This window comes from Microtus ochrogaster, chromosome 1 (assembly GCF_000317375.1).
Source record: "Microtus ochrogaster isolate Prairie Vole_2 chromosome 1, MicOch1.0, whole genome shotgun sequence".
Lineage (NCBI taxonomy): Eukaryota > Metazoa > Chordata > Mammalia > Rodentia > Cricetidae > Microtus > Microtus ochrogaster.
In genome coordinates, this window is record NC_022009.1 from 118,193,857 (window position 1) to 118,213,163 (window position 19,307).

Consider the following 19,307-nt stretch of genomic DNA (forward strand, 5'->3'; position numbering starts at 1 on the left):
GAGAGAGAGAGAGAGAGAGAGAGAGAGAGAGAGAGAGAGATGGGCCTGTGAGATGTCTCAGCACTTAAGGCCTCTTGCCTCTCTTTCAGAGGACCTGAGTTCAGTACCCAGCACCCATCTTGGACAGCTTCCAACTGCCTGTATCTCCAGCTCCAGGAGATCCATTGCCTTCTTCTGCCTTTTAAGGTACAAATGCACATGACACACACAGAGAGACGAGACATATACATGCACGTAAGTAAGAATAAATCTTAGAATAAAAATCTACTGTTCTCAGGAACAATTTGCACTCATTCTTCCCTACTAGGAAAAATATGGCTTTAACTCACCACCACACCGTTTCATGGTTGGCTGTCTGACAAGGTTTTCTATAATGACAACCCCAAAATATTTCTCAAGTGATGAAAATGAAGTACTTGCTGGTTGTGAAGCACTGGAAAACATTTTTCACTGAAATAACATGATGTCCTGACTTACAAATGACAAAGCTGGTTTATCTGCTGCCATCTGGCATTCTTTTCCCTCGCTAATTGGCAACTCCATCAGACTGACAATAGCTAAATTTTCAAAGACCACCCGAAAGATGTAGGGCTCTAAGCAAACAGCACATAACAACCAGGTGTGGGTGATCTCTGGATGCTCAGGTTTCTGAAAACCTTCTCCCTCACCCATATTTCCAGCCACATTCTAAATCCCACTCACTGTCCTTTGACTAACTCCAGGTACATAATAGACATGAGAATCGCTTGTTAAGATCGCATTCTGACTCAGCCAAGGCCAGGGACTGAGACTCTGCCTCTCTAAACGCTATGCTCGCCTTGTGATGTCCTGAATAGAACTCCTCAATAGAATTCTACATCAGCATTGTCAAAGTCCTGCTCAGTTTCAGTCTCTATTAGGTAGGTTTCAGTTAGCTGGGAGGAGCAGAGGGAAGGGAAACTGTGGTCAGGATGTTTGAAAGGAGAATCTACATTCAATTTCAAAAATCTTAACAACAGACTGGTGTCAAAAAGTGGTGATGGTGTAAACTGGCAATCTTCACATGATTCCTAACAATGTTCAGAGATGCCATTATCTGTGTATATTTTCCAAATATCTGTTTATTGCATCTTGATGTTTTGTGTGCACATGTGTGTGTTTGTGTCAGGTGCATGAATTCCACACTGTGCAATTGAAGGTCAGAGGATATTCCATGGAAGTCAGTTCTCTGGCTCTACTCTGTGGGTTTCAGGGATTAAACTCTTGTCATCGGGGTAAGCTTCAGATACCTTTTCCCATTGATTCCTCTTGCCAGCCTTAGAATATCTTTTTCATACATTCAGATAACTTATAGACCCAAGTGTTGGCATGTGTTTCTGAATTTAATGATGGATTTGCCTGAATAAAACCTATGTATGTATATTTCATCTGTGCTGTAAAAGTCTTAGAGGAAAGCCTTGTGCTTCCATGGAAAACTATTTTATCCTGAACACCTTTGTAGGTTGTCAGATTCAGGCTGAGTTCACTGGCCTTGATTATTTTACATCTTTGTGAATTTGCATATGAGTTTTTTGAAAGTATTACCCAAAGACTCATTTGTTGAAGGTTTCTGTCAGAAGCATATAGCACTGCTGGAGGATGGAACTTTTAGCAGATAAAGTCTATAGAAAAGAAGTATGTCAGTAGTAAAGAACTAGAAGCAGATATTGGGACTCTGCCCTTCCTGATTTTTTTCTTTGGTCCAGTGAGTGAGGTCTTCTCCTGCCACACACTTCCTGTCTGGATGCCATTCCCCAGCCATAAGCTCAGAGCTGGAAAGCTATGTAGTCATGAACTGAAATCTCTGAACTCATGAGCCATAAAATGTTTTATGTTGAATGTCATCAATCCTTTAACACAGCATCAGACAGCTGACCAGAGCAGGAGGTTAGGGGTGGATGTGCAACTCTCTTGTCTGGTAGAGATTGAACTGACTTCTTTCTCTCCTTGGAGACAGCAGTTTGGGTGACTGTATCTAAGTTATGCTATAGTTGATTTCCCTGTACAAATTATCATTAGTAATTCTCATTTCTTTTTTTCCCCTATCAAGTTGCAACCATCTGAATTAACTTTTCCAATTATGTCACCCCCTCACCACCACACAAAGGTATCACCAAGAACTAAATCCCCACAGCCAAGATCTGTCAAACTCTGGGTTTCCTCTTGAGGATCCATTTATCACTACGAGCTTCAGCCATCCAAAACTGCCACCTCCAAACTTGTGGTTCAGCAAGTGCTGTGGAATAATCCTTCTGTGCACAAAGAATACATATTGCTCTCATGGGTTAATAAAGAACTGGAAGACTGGTATCTAGGCAGAAAGCATAGGTGGGACAGCCAAACTGAGAATGCTGGGTGGAAGAAGGGCAGAGTCAGTGGAGATGCCAGAAGGCACAAAGAAGCAAGAATGCTAGAGGACAGATAAAGAAAGCCATGAGCCAAGGAGTAGTACATAGGTTAATCAGAATAGGCTAATTTAAGCTGTAAGAGCTAGTTAATAATAAGCCTGAGCTACCAGAGAACATTTATAATCTATATTAAGTCTTTTGTGGCTATTTGGGAGGGACTGACAATACACAGATAAATTGCACCTACAAAATATTGTAGGAGTTTTACCCACAAGGTTTCCCTAGAGATTACTGAGATCTTTCTTTATCATATCCAGAAGGTTTCTGGCCTCCTCTGGATTGTACAGCAGTAACTGACACCCGTTCATCATCCACAAAACAGAGCCTGACAGTAAGCATCTGCTTTTACCTGAGACTGAGCTTCTGTATAGCAGACATGAGTAAGAAATCTCATTGTTCTTTTGTGCTCCAGAAACAATTACTCACAAAGACCCCAACTGCCCTCATGTTACTCAGGCACACCCTCTCTATCCTTCTTCATTGTTTACAAGCACTCACAGATGACTTCTTCATTTGTGCAAAAGCACAGGCCTTCTGCCCTTCCTGAGTTGGTCTTCATTAATAAGAGTCTTCATAATTATAACAGCCTGAATAAAATCATCTCTTTAATAATTCCTTGTAATTTGTCTTGACAGATCACAACAATAGTAACAAAACACACTTTGCCTGAAGTGTCCCTAAAACAGCACTTTTTCTACAATGAAAGTTTTAAAGATTCAAAGAATACATATGAATGGTTCTGGGGAAGTTAGTGGAAAACCTGACCTGCTAGGTTTAAATACCATTAATACAGCATACAGAAGTGGGAGTTAAAACTGTTTGAGAATCCACTGGGAACAACTTGGAAGTTAAAGAGAAGGAGCATACGATGTTTCAAGTAAAAAAAAAAAAGACAGAGAATACAAAAAGATATTAAAAGCTCAGTAGTTAAAACTGAAAAGCCACCAGGGGATTAGGAAGTATTTGAAAGTGTCCCATCCAAAGTAATAGAACATTATCAGTACCTGGCACAATGCCGCTTAAAGTACAATTGCCAGATAAAATTCACTATTGTTTCCATGTTTTATTCCCTTTATAAATAGACTTTCTTCCTTTAAATTACTATTCTAGAATTTACTGGGGTAATTACTCTGAGTCCTATATTCTCAAGAGTTCCATTTCTAAAGGTCCATGTTGCTGTAATGTCCACATATTGCATTTGAAATTAGATGAAAAAAAAAGCTGAACTTTAAATTAATTCTAAAATATGTCTCAGCTGTGTTGCTTCTCAGTCCCCATGCTCCCTTTCTTTCCTACCAAGGCCAGTTTCCTTTCTAGATGGTCCACACACACACATCCCTGTCTCCAAATCTGGAACTGACATTTCCCAACTTTGAACCCTCTTCATCTGCATTTCCTCTCTCAGTGAGGGTCTTTTGCTTTGGCATAGTTATGCAACTTGAAATTTGACAGATATATATATCTGGTCAGAGCAGAGCAGATGATCCTTCTCACTGAACACTTAAACACTTTGAAGGAAGTTATTTTCTAACGTTTTCATCTTAAAAATAATATTATGCTGCTTGGTAAGTCATGGAGTATGAGAGGTGGAAGACAGATGCACTGCACACATCTCAACATTATACTGATCTGCCTTCAACCCAGATCCATGATATACACCCTCCACACTGTTCCTAAGAGGTTTTCTACAATATAAATGTGATCAAGTAAGTTTCCTGTTTCTTTTTCAACAATATTTTTTTTTCTGTGGAGGATTTGTTAGGCAGATTACAGTTATTCTCACACAAAGCTAAAAAATAAAGCAGGCATATCAGCTCTTATACTTATCAGAGAACATGGGACAGAAACAAAGATGAACACATTAACTAAAGGGGCAAGCAGGAGGAAATTGTTTCCTAGATGACCTGGCTTGGCAAAGGTTTTCGTTAGGCCATATGTGGACATTTTTAGGAGATAGATTTCTGATAGGTATGATCAAACCTGAAATAACCCCAGCACTCAAAAAGGTAAAAATTAGGGCTTTTAAGACAGTCTGAGTTATAATTAGTTCAAGATGAGCTTGGGTTACAAAGCAAGAACTGGTCTTGAGATGGAGGTATATACTTTGTCCCAAATGTTCTGATAGCTCTATAGGGCAGTACAATATATTGGAATACAGAGAAACCCAGTAGCTTTGGCCAGTATTCCCTTCCACTTTCTCTGAACACTGATATGGGTGGGAAGCCATTCAGCAGAGTGGAAAACCAAAGAAATATATGATCATGCAAGATTTATAGGACAATATTCCTCTATCTAAAAAGACAGAAGTCTAACTCGGGCGTTCTAAATCAAAAGTACTCTAAGTACACTGAAAACTGCACCTCAGCACTATCTATCACAATTCCGAGTTTTATTGGCACATACTGACCACAATTCTCTCCACAGAACTAAATAGCCCTCACTTCAATAGCTATAGAGATTTTTAAAATTTCTCTTGAATAACAAAAATTACAAGACTTACAAAAAAGATATAAAATAATAACAAAGAATCAAGAATAAAAGCAAATAGCAAAAAACGATCCAAGATTACCCAGTGTGAGCAGACCAGATTCTAAATTGCTATTCTAAACAAGTCTTGCCTGCACATACTGTTGTAGTGTCAGCTGTATAAAAGAGTGAGGCAGGAGGATTATCTAACTTCAGCAGTTTGAAGCCAGCCTAAACAACAGAAATAGACTGCATTTAAAACAAAGCAAAACTTTTGGGAGTAACCAATCACTTATTGATAGGATTTAAGGCCCACTCCATAAGACAGAATATGTGTGTCTATATGCATCCATATGCCCAAATATTTATGAAATCCAATTAAATAATTGACTAAATAGATATATTTTCTTAAGTTTATTTATTTATTTTATGTGTAGGAGTATTTTTTTCCTGTGTGTGGGTCTGTGCATCAATTGCCTGGTGCTTACTGAGTTCTGAAGTTCAGATCCCCTGAAACTGGAGTTATGGATGGTTGTGAGTTACATGTAGGCTCTGGAAATAAAAACCCAGTCCTGAAAAAGTAACAAGTGCATTTAGCCATGGAGAAATTTCCCTAGCCCCTGGGATAGGCTCATTTAAAAACAGACTGGAAGGCTAGGAAAGTGACTTATAAAAAACAAAACTCTCATGAAATCATTGGGACCTGAGTCCCATGCCCAAAACAAGAAAAGCTGGACAGCATAAACAGTGTTGTACCTTGAGAGCAGTCAAAGATAATAACACCAAGACATAAAAGTCAAAGCAGTTACAGAGGAGATAATGTAGACTCACTTAGAACAATGGATTAAAACACATCAGTGGCTTCTCATTTTTGAAGAAATCAATGCCAATATCCCTGGAATGGCACTGTAAGTGCACCATCTGGGTTTCTGCACATTCTTGTTGGAACTCAGCTACATAGACCCCCATGTCCTTTCCTTTGACTGTGCTACTCCCGGTCTAAAGGCATGTTCTACGACTACCAGAAATACACACACCCCTTCTTTTCTGGCCTGCTTAACTATTGTTACCTGTGGAGCCTGTTTAACTTTGATATGTTCTGACCAACTCTTTTGGTTGAGATGTGTGTGAATTTGTGTGTATGACTATGACCTTGTGCATATATGGGCAGCGATACATGATTGTGGCCACCCTTTATCATTCCCCAGAAGTCATTCGCACTCTTGGTTGTTTTGTAGGTGGTCTGGGTCTTTTTGCATACACACATTTTATTTCTTGTGCTGGATAGTTTTATATAAACTTGACAAAACCTATTGTCATCTGTGTGGTGGAAATCTCAATTGAAAAAAATCCCTCCATAAGAAGGCAGTAGGCAACCCTGTAGGGTACTTTTTAACATTAGTAATAGGTAAGTGAGAACTTAATTCATTCTCTGAGGACACAGCTCTGGTCTTATGGTCTATGAGAAAAAATTTTGAGATAGCCATGAGGATCAAGCCAATATAAAGAGCATTCCTTTGGGACCCCTGCATTAGCTCCTGCCTCCAGGTTCCTGGCCAGTTTTAATTTCTTCCTTGGCTTCCCTCAATAGACTGTAACTCAGAAACAGAAACTAAATAAACCTTTTTCTCCCTGAGTCCCTTTGGTCATCATGTTTCCACACGGTCCCAGCATAACCACAGCTCACCCTACAGGTTAACCTAGCTAGCCAGGTTCCCCTAGGATGCCCTCTCTCTGACTTTCCTAATTGCTGAGTGCTGGGATTACAGGCTGAAACCATGCACACACATCCATTCACATGGAGATGCAAAATCTAGTCTGTAGCAAATATTTGGTCCTTGGACCAATTCTTCCAGCACACGCATTCATTCTTAATGTTAGATCATTCTGATGAAAAATAATAAGATTACAGATTGGAAGTCCCATTCCATATACCCAAAGGCTTAAAGTTTAATGTTACATACTTCAAAGAGAAATGAGCAGAAAGAAACCTCGAGAAAATAAGCAAATGTGTACAAATTTAGAACAGAGGACGTTGAAGGAAGATCTAGCAAGGTGATAGTGTAAGACTAGAAAGTATAGTGACAACAAATGACAGCTGTTCTTGATGAGAACCAAAAATTGTCTCCAAGTGTGGCTATAAGAACACAGCTCCCTCCCGCAAAGGTATTGTTGAAGAATGATTTTGAACCCTGTGTCAGGCACTGGAAAGCTGAGACAGTGGGTCTCAGATCCCGGTCATGTGACTCCAGTCCTTCCAGTATCACGCACTGCAAACGTTCCATTTCCACCAGTTATTGGAAATGAGATCAATTACCGTGCCTGTAAGCCTTCTCGTACCTCACCCAGTTTCCGGTTGTGTTGCCTGAATTCCCACGAGGCTCCTTTTGTGGGAAAGATGTTTGTACTAATATTCCTCAAATGCTCACAAACTGCAAAGCCTAGAAGAGTCTGAAAAAAATAGAGCGTTCTTGTGCACATGCCGTGTCGAAATGCTCAGAGATCGTCCACTTGCATATTTTCAAGTTAAGCTTCCTCGTTCTCTCTTATTAGCCCGGCACTGCAGCTGGAGCCTCTGAGACAATGCACTTTAAGTGGCCTCTATTTATAGAGACAAGGGAAGAGCAGAGCCAGATTGCCAGAGACTCTTCTATCGCTTTCAAATCTCATGATGTTTCTATCTCTGGTATCAGTTTTGAAAACGAAGGTTATTCAGGGAGGAGAGGTGCTCAGCTATGACAGATTCATGGTATTTAAGGCAGGCTTCCTGAAGAACAGCCACACAATGGAAATATCCGTGTCATGTGTTGCAGCCATTTGGCTCTTTTTGCTGAGAGCACAGAGCTGTAAATCTTGACAACCACACCACACTTTGTTTCATAGCAACCTACAAGGCAAATATGCTGTTTGCATGCTATTCTACAGTATTTCCTTTGCCTTTCATTGAGTCATATGAAGAAAGAATGGTGATTGGTGATTGCAGGCCACCTAAAGACTTACTTTCAGAGAGCAAAGGGAGCTCTGGGATTGGGGGTTCATCTTCCTCTGGTTCTTCCTTAAAATATTTGTCAGGGTCAAGAAGAAATGCAGGTTGAGTCACTTCAGGCAGTTCTTTCAAGCTTCTAAGGCTTAAAGACCTAAAGGTGCCTTCAAACAGCAAATTCCAGGGAAGGATGAGAGGAAAAGCACAATGAATGTCGTTAGCTCTTTGAAATGACCTAATGTGCTTCCAAATTCACTTTTTAAAATTTACTCATCTTATTACTCAGTTGGTGCAGCTGCAGTGGTTACCACATCCTCCAAGCACAGCTGAAAATAAACCCAGGGTCCTTTCTGTTCAAAGGACAAAGAGGAACCAAGGCTCCTTTTTGTTGATTTCCCATTTTGTGTATTTTTCTACAACATTCCCTTGAAAATGAGTATTCTACAGTTTTGGAAAGGCTTCAATTCCTCTCTTTTATCTCTAAGAAAATTATATCCTTTGTGAAATGGAATATATTTTTCAGTGTTTTTTGAACAAAACAGCTAAAATTTTGAATTTACAGGTACTTTTTCATTCCACTATAGCATAGGCCATTGCAGCATCTTATTTATTTTGCCTGAGAAGAAGTAAAAGGACTTATGTGAGCTGCACATTAAAAGCGAAGTTTTGAATGATTTGGAAAAAGTTTCTGCCTCAAATGACAAGTGAGTAATGAAAGAGAACTCAATAAATGTTAAATTCAGGTGTGGTTTTGTGCTCTGTGGCTGTTAGTCCTGTGAAGGCAGAAGCTGTGCTTTTACTATTCTGCTGTATTTGTTCTCCAAGGCGTACCCTAAGCACATGGTTCTTGAGCTTTGTTACGCATGAGAATCATCACTGAAAGAGTGTAGTAAGTCATGGGTCACCAGGTACCACCCTGGCTTCTGATTTTTTTTTTTTTTTTTGAGAGAGGAAAAGATGAATGTACTAGGATTTACATTTGTAATGTGTTCCATAATGCTGCTGGTGCTAGACCTAATAACTCCTTGGGAGTCAGGGTGATGTCAAGCATCCATTGCCATTTACTGTGTATGGAGGAAACCTTGAATGCTGTTTAATAGGTCCAGGCCTTACCCTCCTCCTTCATCAGATAAAAACAGCATCACTCATTTTATTTATTAATATGAAATGAACATTTCTCATAGACAGCATAGCTCCTTGTCTTATTCATATTGGTCTATAAAATGCTATTCTATACTGTTTACTTACTAGCTGATTTCTGTGTAATTTCATGATAGCAAGGTTTACATGTTTTTTTCTTATCGATGTTTCTCTTCTTATATTTCAGGCTGAAATTTGTTTCTTCTAATGATCTGAAAGAGGAAGAAAATAATTAAAGTATAATAATAATTAAAAAGTTGGAGAGATACTCTCTGGCTATGGTAAAATACCTTAAGTTTGCAAAAACTATATATCCATCCCTGTATTTGTAAGTAGTGAGAGTGACATTTGCTTAAATTAGTGAAGCCATCAAGCCTTTGAATAAAGTGCCACTACCCAGTTGTTAGCATAGCAGGGAGAATACAAAGGTGAAGGCTCGGAAAGACTCTTCTGCAGCTGGGAAATCAGGGGAAATGATACAAAAGACTTCATAGAAGCACATTAACACTCCCTCTGCCTTGTGATGAGACCCCAAAAAAGCATCGTTGTCATCGGCTAGCATCTCTTAAAACAAGCCTCGTCTTTTATAGTATCCAAAAGCCAAAAATGATCAGTAATTTTTCGCTTCTGTATGTATCTATAAGAAAACTTTAAAAGAACTGGAATACGCACGAAACCTCCTACAAATGAAATATGGGGAGCTGTGCCGGCTAACCGTGGCTGTCAACTTGGCTATTCCTGCAATCAACCAAAAGTCAAGCAGCTGGTACACCTGGGAAGAATTTTATCAGTTACATTATTTGATTTGAAGACCTACCCTAAATCTGGGCCACACTTTCTGTTGATATTCCATATAAAAGGATGTGGAAGGAGGAAGTGTTTGTGTTTTGCCTGTTTGCTCTCACTTTCAGTGGCAAATCCAGCTACCCTGCTGTGGAGGCTTCCCTTGACTGGGGTTAGAACCCATTTCTTTGTATTGCCCTATTGACTGAAGACCAGCAGCTCTCTAGGAAATGTCTGGGACACCATCATCAGATTGGAACTGCTGAGACATCCAGTTTCATGGACTGAACAACGAGATTCTTGGTCTTTCTACAGGGAGACAGCCATTGTTGGACTAACAAGAACACAGCTCATAATCCACTCGAATAAATCTCACACACACACACACACACACACACACAACTTCTGCTCCTTTAAAGAACTCTGACTAATACAAAAGGGAAACCATTTTATACCCTTATACATTCCTAGCAGAGAAGAGAAAACGATCTTTAGATGTTTAACATTCACTATCGTAAATGCCCATCTTAACAGACAAAACTTCTGCTTCCAAAAGTCACTCAAAGTATGTAAAGTATGCAGACATGATGTCCCTACCCTCCTCATGACATGTGCAATGATGGGAACCAGCCGACCCCCTACTCTGCATCTCTTTCTCACATCCCCTGGCCGTTGCCGCTGGTTGCCACTCTCCCACCTGATAACTTTTATTCCCAGTTCTGTCACAGATTTTCTAAGTATGGGATCATAAGATAATTCTTAAACACTCAGTCTTAGTTTTCTTTCTATATTAAAAAAAAAAGCTCTTAGTGTTTTGGAACTATTTGTGAGTGTGTGTGTTTGTGTATATGAGTGTGTGTGTGTATGTATATGAGTCTGTGTGTGTGAGAGTGTGTGTGTATGAGTGTGTGTATGTGTGTGTGTTTACATGTGCGTGTGTTGATGCTTGTGTGTGTGTGTGTGTGTGTGTGTGTGTGTGTGTGTGTGTGTTCCTCTCTTGCTCTTTCTCTTGGTTATCTCTTTCTTCCTTTCTTGTTCTCTGCCCCTCCACAGCAGTCCTGTCTGCTGGCTCTGTTCAGTCTATTACTTCCTCAACATGCCCTGACCTCTTCCAGATGCTTCGGCATACACTCTCCCTCATATCTACAATAGACATTCTTCCTCCAGCTATGCCCTGAAGCCAGCATGTCCTCATTTTATACATGCCAAAACCTGGAGGAACTTGGCCAGCAAGGGAGACAGAGAAACACATGTTTCTGACCATTGCTTGACTCCCTCTCTTCCTGACCTCTGGTTGGTCTCCCAAACTTCCTGGACCCCAACAAACAGGCACCCTATTTTGGCTAAGAAGCTACAGAACAAATTACATTGTTATCATCAACAAAAAGTTGGAATGTCAGATATAAAAGAAGGAGGAGAGATAGCTAATTGTGGTACCTACTAACATAGCAAACCAAACCGTGGCCTCCAAGCTCTCTCAGAATCACAAATACGTGTTACAGAGTCCATGCTGGCTTCCTCCCTCTCAGCTCTTCTCACCCTACCCCCAACTTCTGCAGCTCATGGGCTTCCCTTTCGCCCAGCTTCTCATTTATATAACCCTGCCATTTTGACCATGCTTTTTTTATCTTCCTTCCTCGGCATCTTCTCTCTTGTCTCTATCTCTTGGTCATCCCTTTTCTTCTTCTCCTGCTACCCCCCCCCCGCTTCCTGATTTAGTCTCCTGACCACATTCAGTAATCTATTTTTTCTCTCTGATCTAGACTTCCAGGCATCTCTGACTGTATTCTCCCTCATATCTATAATAACAACAACAACAACAAAAAAAAAAACAACCCTCCCTCTCAACCATATTTTGGAGGGGGTATGGCTGTATTTACACAAGTCTCACCTGTGACTCCAGTTCTAGGGAATCTCATGCCTCCTGGCCCCCATCAGCTGCTGCAGGCACATGGTGCACATAAACTATGAAAAGGCATGTATATATCTACAAAGTAAATAAATTCTAAGAAATTATTTTAAAAATCATTATTAGCACCTAATTAACTAAACTCCAAATTTTGTTAGTATTATTGGTGGTGTGTTTTCTTTTTCCTTACTGCCCTTTTTCTGTAATATCAAAATTTTAAGGATCTGATTCCTGAGCTTTCTGAGGCCTATGATACTTTCTCATATTTTCCTTGTTTATCACAATGTTGTCAGTTTTAAGAAGCAGGTGTCGTATTCGTAGTCGACTAACCCTTAATTTGGACCCAATGTGACATTTTTCACATGTTTACACTGCAGTTGTTGGTCATTTGGAGGGAGGCAGCAAGGGTGAAGTGCTGTCTTGATTACACAGCATCAGAGAAACATTGTCATCTGACTGCCAATACTAACTTTTATCTCCTGGCGAATATTATGTTGCCCGATTCACACTAATAACATCCTGACTGTGCTCACTGGAATATAATTTTTCTATGGAAGCAGGTTGTCTAACAAGCCAGAGTTTAGTAGGGGGCGGGTGAAAAGCTATGTCTAGAGTGCCCATGTGTCTATGAGAGAATCATTTGGGGTCACATATTTTCTAGGAGAGCTTTGCTCCCTGAAAACAAACTTTGGATAGATGGGAAGTTCTTTCCCAGCAATGCTGGATTGTTTCCCTCACAATAGGTCATTGCTCTAAAAAAGAGCATATTCTCAGGATTGGAGAGGTGGCTCGGGTGTTAAAGCACACACTGCTCCTCCAGGGGTCCCCTGATTGGTTCCCAGTGCCCATACTGGGTGGCTCCAGAAGAATACAGACCTTTGATCTCCATAGGCACCTGTATTCAGGATCACAAACCTACACAGACATACACATAAGGAAAACTAAAAAAAAATAAATATTTTCAAAACCAGCATATATAGTCACTTCTGAGTTTCACAGACTAAATCTGGCATCTTAAGACTGTAAAGAAATCTGTAACAGTGGGGATTTAGTAGTGGATAAGGGAAGGTTGACTGCAAAGTGGACAAGCCTTGTAACTATTGGATCAATAATACAATCTCCCTGGAAAAGTATCATAGGCATAAAATGACTGCAAAAGCGTGGGAGGTAGAAAAGTCCCACATCTGAATAATTAATGCCAGACCATGGTTTTTCTCAAAGTGTTATGACCCTTTACCCCTATTGAACCATTTTCTCTTACAGCCTCATCAAGTAGAATTTAAATTGACTATCTTTTGTAGGGAACAAAATGTGTCATGCAGAGACAGACAGATAGACAGAAATAGGCAAAAAGTAAAAGAACCTTCCAGGAATTATAGCGTATTGATTGACTTATTTAAATGACTACACATAGACTAGGGTTAGGCTAATAAACCTTGAAGGCAAAGCACATCTCTGTGTGATGCTAGACTGGAAAATCATCTGCATACTCTAAGGCTAAGGGTAAGGCCAAGACTATACAAAAGTACCACTTGCTTTCCACAGATATCTAGCGTTCAGAAGAATCATGAAAATCTTCTGAGAACTGGAAAGGGGTGAATATTCCTAAGAGGAGGCGCACAGATAAAAATAATGAAGCCGAACAGGACATCATTTCTCTCTGCTCTAGATGTACACAGGAAATATGATAACTGTGACAGTATTTCCAGAGTCCTACATGGCCTAACAAGAAAATAGAGGGTGGTGGCTCTGATATAGTAGCAGGTACCTCACAAGATACTGGGTGACTGGAGAGGAATGCTTTATTACTTCAATCCGGTACATGCTGGACAAGCACCAGGGCATAGCATGTAAGTTTTAACTCAGCAATTAGAGTGTCTGAAGCCTTTGGGTGGATATTTGATTCTCTCTTCCTAACTTTCCCAGATGTGAAATGGGAGTGAAAATAGCATCCCTCCTCCTCAAAGTATTGTGATAATAAATGACTTAAGTGGAAAAAAAAACTTTAAAAGACTTTCTGAAATATGCTTCGAGCTCAATGAATGTGGGTTACTAGTATTTTATTCAACATGACTCGATTTTATGCTATGAAGAGAGTTCCAGCACCACTTCCTAGCAAGTTCTAGTACTCTTGGTAACAGAAAGATCAGACAAAACATCAAGAAATGATAGCTTGTTCTTTGAAGGTTTTAAAGACTTGAATTTCAAAAATAAATAGGTCTTAGCATTTCATATATTATATGTGATAATTATCACCACAGATTGTTGGCAAAAGCTGGCTGTCAGTCAAGACATTTATGTCAGATAATCTCCAAGTTAAAATAAAATGTAATAATTTTTGTATGTTTTTCTTTAAGTCTATCCATTTTCTAATTTACTTTCTAACATGGCATCTACTGTCAAAATAATTAGGTAATCAATAGCTATATAATTTTAAATATCAACTCCTTACTAATAAGGACAGAGCATATATAGCACACTATTATTTATAAGGTATAATAACACTAATAGTGAAGTGTAACTTCTGCTTTATGAAAACTGCTGTGGTAATTGTAAATTTTTATTTTGTTTCTCATTTGATTTTTTCTGGTTCCTTATAATTAACCCCTCTCTAAAGTAATTTTTAAAATAATGGCCAAAAGGGAAAAAATAACACACAGTCAAAGAGGGAATGGAATTGCTTACTATTTCTGTAGAGCAATAATAACCATGGAAGAATGGGTGCTATATGAATGGATAGATTTGTTTATCTCTAATAGTGATTAAGTAGAAGAGCATGTAAGATGCTGTATGAGTGCATCTCACCGATTCTTCAAAGAAGGGCTGAATGTCCTAAAGATGTTTCCGAGAGCAGTCTAATATGCCTCCAATAATCCTTTCAACTTCCCTACTGAGCTGTGGATGTCAATATGCATATCAAAATGTTCACATTCACAAAGAACATCCAAGTAAAAAGAATGAATAAGCTATCTTAGGGTGGCTGGAGAGAAAGAGGCAAGTGATCTCTTTTAGTTTGAGGGCACCCTGGTCTATATACTTACTAGGATCAAGGCCAGCCCAGGAGTACACGATGAGATGAGATTTCAAAACCGACACCTCTTGCCAAAATCACAAAAAACAACCAAACAACATCAGCAGCAAAAAGATATCAAGGGAGGACCAATGAGATTGCTCAGTGTATGAAGGGACTTGGCACCTGAGGATCTGAGCTCAATTCCCAGAACCTGCATGGTCAAAGGAGAGAACCAACTACAGAAAGTTGTCTTCTGACTTCCAGACGTACAGTGTGGCAGATGTGCATATGCACATATTCATAAACTCATAAAACAGCAGATGTTTTATAAAACTTTACACAATAATTGAACAACATGTGGTTGATTTAATGTACATTTAAAAATGCTTTCTCCAATTTTTTTTGAAAACCTTGGCCAACCACTTTGGGGTGGTGGGCTTATTAAAGAAAAAAACATGTTGTTCTTACAATGAAAATATATCATGAGGTTATAAAGTCTAAGTGTTTTACTGTGCACATAATTCCATTATGTGGGAATATATTCCAGTAAGCAGCACTCCTCCATGGCCTCTGCATGAGCTCCTCCTTCAGGCTCCTGCCCTGTTTGAGTTCCTGCCCTGACTTCCTCCAACAATGGTGTGATAGTGTGAGCCTACTAAACCCTTTCTTCCTTCACTTACTTTTGGTCTTGGCATTCTTCTACAGCAATAGTAACTGTTACTAAAACAGAAGACAAGTACTGCATATTGCTATCATGTGAGGAAAAAAAATACATGTTCTCATTTCCTGTTGGATCCCTTTATTTTTCCTCCACTGCTTTTCATTTTCAAATGGTTTGGCGGTCTGGATGAGATGAACTCCATGTTCTTGGGCATTTGAATGCTTGATACTCAGTTGGTGTTGTTTGGCTCTTTGGGTGGACCTGGGAGGTGTGGAGTTGCTGGAGGAAATGTCTCTTTAGGGTGAGCTTTCAGGATTACAAGCTTCCTTCTGTCTTCAGTTCTTTCTGTTTCCGGTTTGTTATTGGAGATATGAGCTCTCAGCTGTTTCTGAACTCTTACCCCTCTGGGACTGTAAGCCAGAAATAAGCCCTCCTTCTATAAGTTTCCTTGTTCATGGCGTATCATAGCAATAGAAACATGATGAATACAAATGGTAATTGTTTTTGTTTTGTTTTGCAGAATTAAATGGAGGGAATATCTGTTTCTCTGTATCTATCACTAATTCAAAACTAAGACATTCCTGCTAGTTGTTCAAATTCATTCATCTTCATCTTTTCAAGATTTACATTTATGATAACTTCTCACCACCTACATACTTCTCACACATGATTTCATGAAATATTTTAATCGTTATGGAAACCAAATGTTCATGTATAAATCAGAATATAATAGGTACCAAATTAATTTTTCTATAAAATGAACTGGGGGCATTCAGGTATACTTCACTTAATTCTTCGTGTTTCTTTCTTATTACTTAGTTATACGTTTTCTGTACTTCTACGTCTTTCTTACCTCATTTTTTCTCATCTACATATGCTGACATCTGCAATTACCTAGTCATCAAAAAGGAAGTTTCCTCAAGCCTCTTCATATTGTCAGGCATATTGCTTCTCTTTTGCGCATTTGTACAAGGACATGTAGCTGACCTTGTCTGTTCTCATGTTTACTCATTTGATTAAGTAAAAGAACTTAGGTTTCAAGAATTATTTTTCAAAAAACAATTATCCAAGGCTGAAAGGATTTGTAAAATCTGATTAAATGACTGGAAAGTTCAACTGACAAGCTGATAAATTTATTGTCATAGTCCTGGTCACATTCCTGGGAGAATTAAGGGTTACAACCCATAAGTCAACTGTGAGAATGCATTGGTAACCATTTTCTTTCAATTACCACATAATTCCTAAATGACATTATTATATGCTGTCTCATAACAACAATCAGAAAGTTATTCCAAGCCAATTATCTGGAACAAGCAGAAGTTTAAAGAGCACAAGCAATGGCTCTTGTATGATTTTTGTTCTTTGAAAAGCATGCTGCACAATAGAGAAAACTGTGTCTTCCTCTCCTCAACTTATCCATGGCCCTCAGACATACATTAACTGTGGGAAGACCAACTATTTTAAAGAAAATCCATAAATTTTAAAGCCTATCAGCACTATTTTTCATAAAACAAGGTGTCTAGAAGTAATAAAACATAGAACAAAATGAGAAAAAAGTTCACAACACTGATTACATATATGTATATATATGTGTATATATATGTTGTGAATATATATATATATATATAATTTTCAAGACAGGCTTTCTCTGTGTAGCTTTGGAACTCACTCTGTTGACCAGGATAACCTCAAACTCACAGAGATCCACCTATCTCTGCACCCTGAGTGCTGGGACTAAACACTGACATTTTAAAGGTAGTAACATACTTTATCATAAAGAACGGGACCCTACTAAGGGTTGCAAGACGACTCATCAGCTAAGAGCACTTGTAATCCATGTCTGACAACTTGGGTTTAGTCATAGATGGAGAGAGAAAACTGACTCCTTAAAGCTTTCCTTGAGAAATGATCTGCACAAGATCTGTGGACAACTGTGCTAACTGAACATATTTAATGTACACAGAACCCTTTTCTTTTTATTTAGACAAAAAGGGGGAAATGTCTAATAATCTTTGGAACATTGTGAAGATGTGTCTTTCCCAAAGTGCCTATTGGTTTAGTAAAAAGCTAAATAGCCATTATCTAGACAGGAGGTATAGATAGGAGAACCAAACACAAAGCACACTGGGAAGAAGAAAGGAGAAGTTGCCAGGTGAAACAGAGGGACTAAGATATGCTGGAGGACAGATAAAGTAACAAGTCACATGGCAATATATAGAATAATAGAAATGGGTTAATTTCAAGTCATAAGAGCTAGTTAGAAACAAGTCTAAGCTATTAGCCAAGATTCAATAATTAATAAGAGGTCTCTGTGTTGTTATTTAGGAGCTGGCTGGCTGGATAGAAAAAAAAAGGCCTACAGTTTTGTAGCTTGGTCTACTTGTGAGATTTCTAACAGTGGGAGCAGGGACTGTTCCTAATGTTGTGGCTGGATTTGGGAAACCTATTCCTTATACAGGGTTGCCTTGCCCATCCTTAATAAAAGTGGAAGTGCTTAGACCTAGAGCAACTTCATTCGTCATGCTTCGTTAATAGTCATGGGAAGCCTGCCCCTTTCTGAACAGAAACAGAAGAGTAGATGGGGGAGAGAGGAGGTAGGGGAGGGGATAGGAGGAGGGGAAACTGTGCTTGGGAGTGAAATAAATAAACAAATTTAATTAAAAAAAGAAAACAAGACCTACAGTCCTAGTACTGAGGAGATTGGGGAAGAAGAATGTTCAAGAACAACCTGAGTTACCTGGCAAGGCATTGTCAGGGAGCCTCTGACCGAGATAAAGAGAAAGTGGGTGGAGAGAGAGAAAGAGACAGACAGACGACAAAGAATTACACACAGACACAGAGAAAGAGAATATAAATATAAAGATAGGGTAAGAAATAAATGGAGACAAGAAATAAAATACATAAGAAGCCCTAAGAACATATCCCAGCATGCACACTCAATAATCTCCAAACCTTAAGAAAGTTTGAAGTTGCCACTGGATAGATTCAGAGCCCCACGGGAAATTAGGCCCAACTGTACCCATTTCACATCTAAACTTCACATCTTGACAAGGATTCAAAGTACTTACAGGTGCTTTAAATTGTCTTTGATTTCTTCAGTTAGTAGAAAGTCTTCTGTCGGGGCTAAACATGACTCCTCATTAGAAAAGGCAGGAATTATTTTCACACTTTCTTCTTGACTTCCACTTTCTATGAAACTAGTACCTCTTTTAGGAAGAGAAAAATAGTTTTCAATATCCCAACGGCTTGCCTAAAAATAAAAATATATTTTATTTTCATAAAATTTATTTTCACCTAACATTTATGTGCCTTTGCTCTGTACAACATTAATAAACAAACTCTCATTGATATTCATAAACACAAATGACCAAGACCAGCTATGATCTTAGTCTTGTAACAGAGATGAAATATTTATAACTTTTGTAAGGTAGAACATGAGCTACAAGATAAGAAAGAAACAAACTTATCAAATGAAATTAGAGTTAACCAAAAAGGTGATATAGGCAAGAAACTGCTCTTGCCTGGACTGCTTGATGTTATGCTGTACGGACTGGATATTCAGGACCCACAGAAAAGTGACTGCTGGAAGTTGCCTAAAGAAGGTGAAGACAGTCTTCAGGGTTCCTGCTTCATGAAATAGTCTGCCAGATATTTTGCAGGATATGAAAGAAAGTTACTGACCAACTGCCAATATAGGCAAAACTATCTTTGAAACTTCCTGCTTCATGGAAATGTCTGCTGGATACTATGGGCCTGTCGCCTGAAAATGGATGCTCCAATGATAGAGAAGAACTTTGGGTGACTGTCCAGATAATGAGACACCTCTGTCAATTCTAGAATTTTAGAAGTTGCTTACAATGTACTTTTTGCTTATTATGTATACAATATTCTGTTTGCGTGTATGCCTGCAGGCCAGAAGAGGGCAC

The 19,307-nt window shown here is 39.0% G+C and overlaps 1 protein-coding gene across 1 annotated transcript in view; it reads right to left on the bottom strand.

Moving 5' to 3' along the window:
* The window catches only part of Wdr49 (WD repeat domain 49), a 100,710-nt gene that overhangs the window by 5,221 nt on the left and 76,182 nt on the right, over positions 1-19,307 (bottom strand). The window contains exons 15-17 of the mRNA XM_005344204.3: positions 18,456-18,631; positions 9,124-9,227; positions 7,893-8,039 (exon numbers count right to left, since the gene is read on the bottom strand). Of these exons, the coding sequence (XP_005344261.1) occupies positions 7,893-8,039; positions 9,124-9,227; positions 18,456-18,631 (427 nt within the window). The remainder of the gene's footprint in view (positions 1-7,892; positions 8,040-9,123; positions 9,228-18,455; positions 18,632-19,307) is intronic.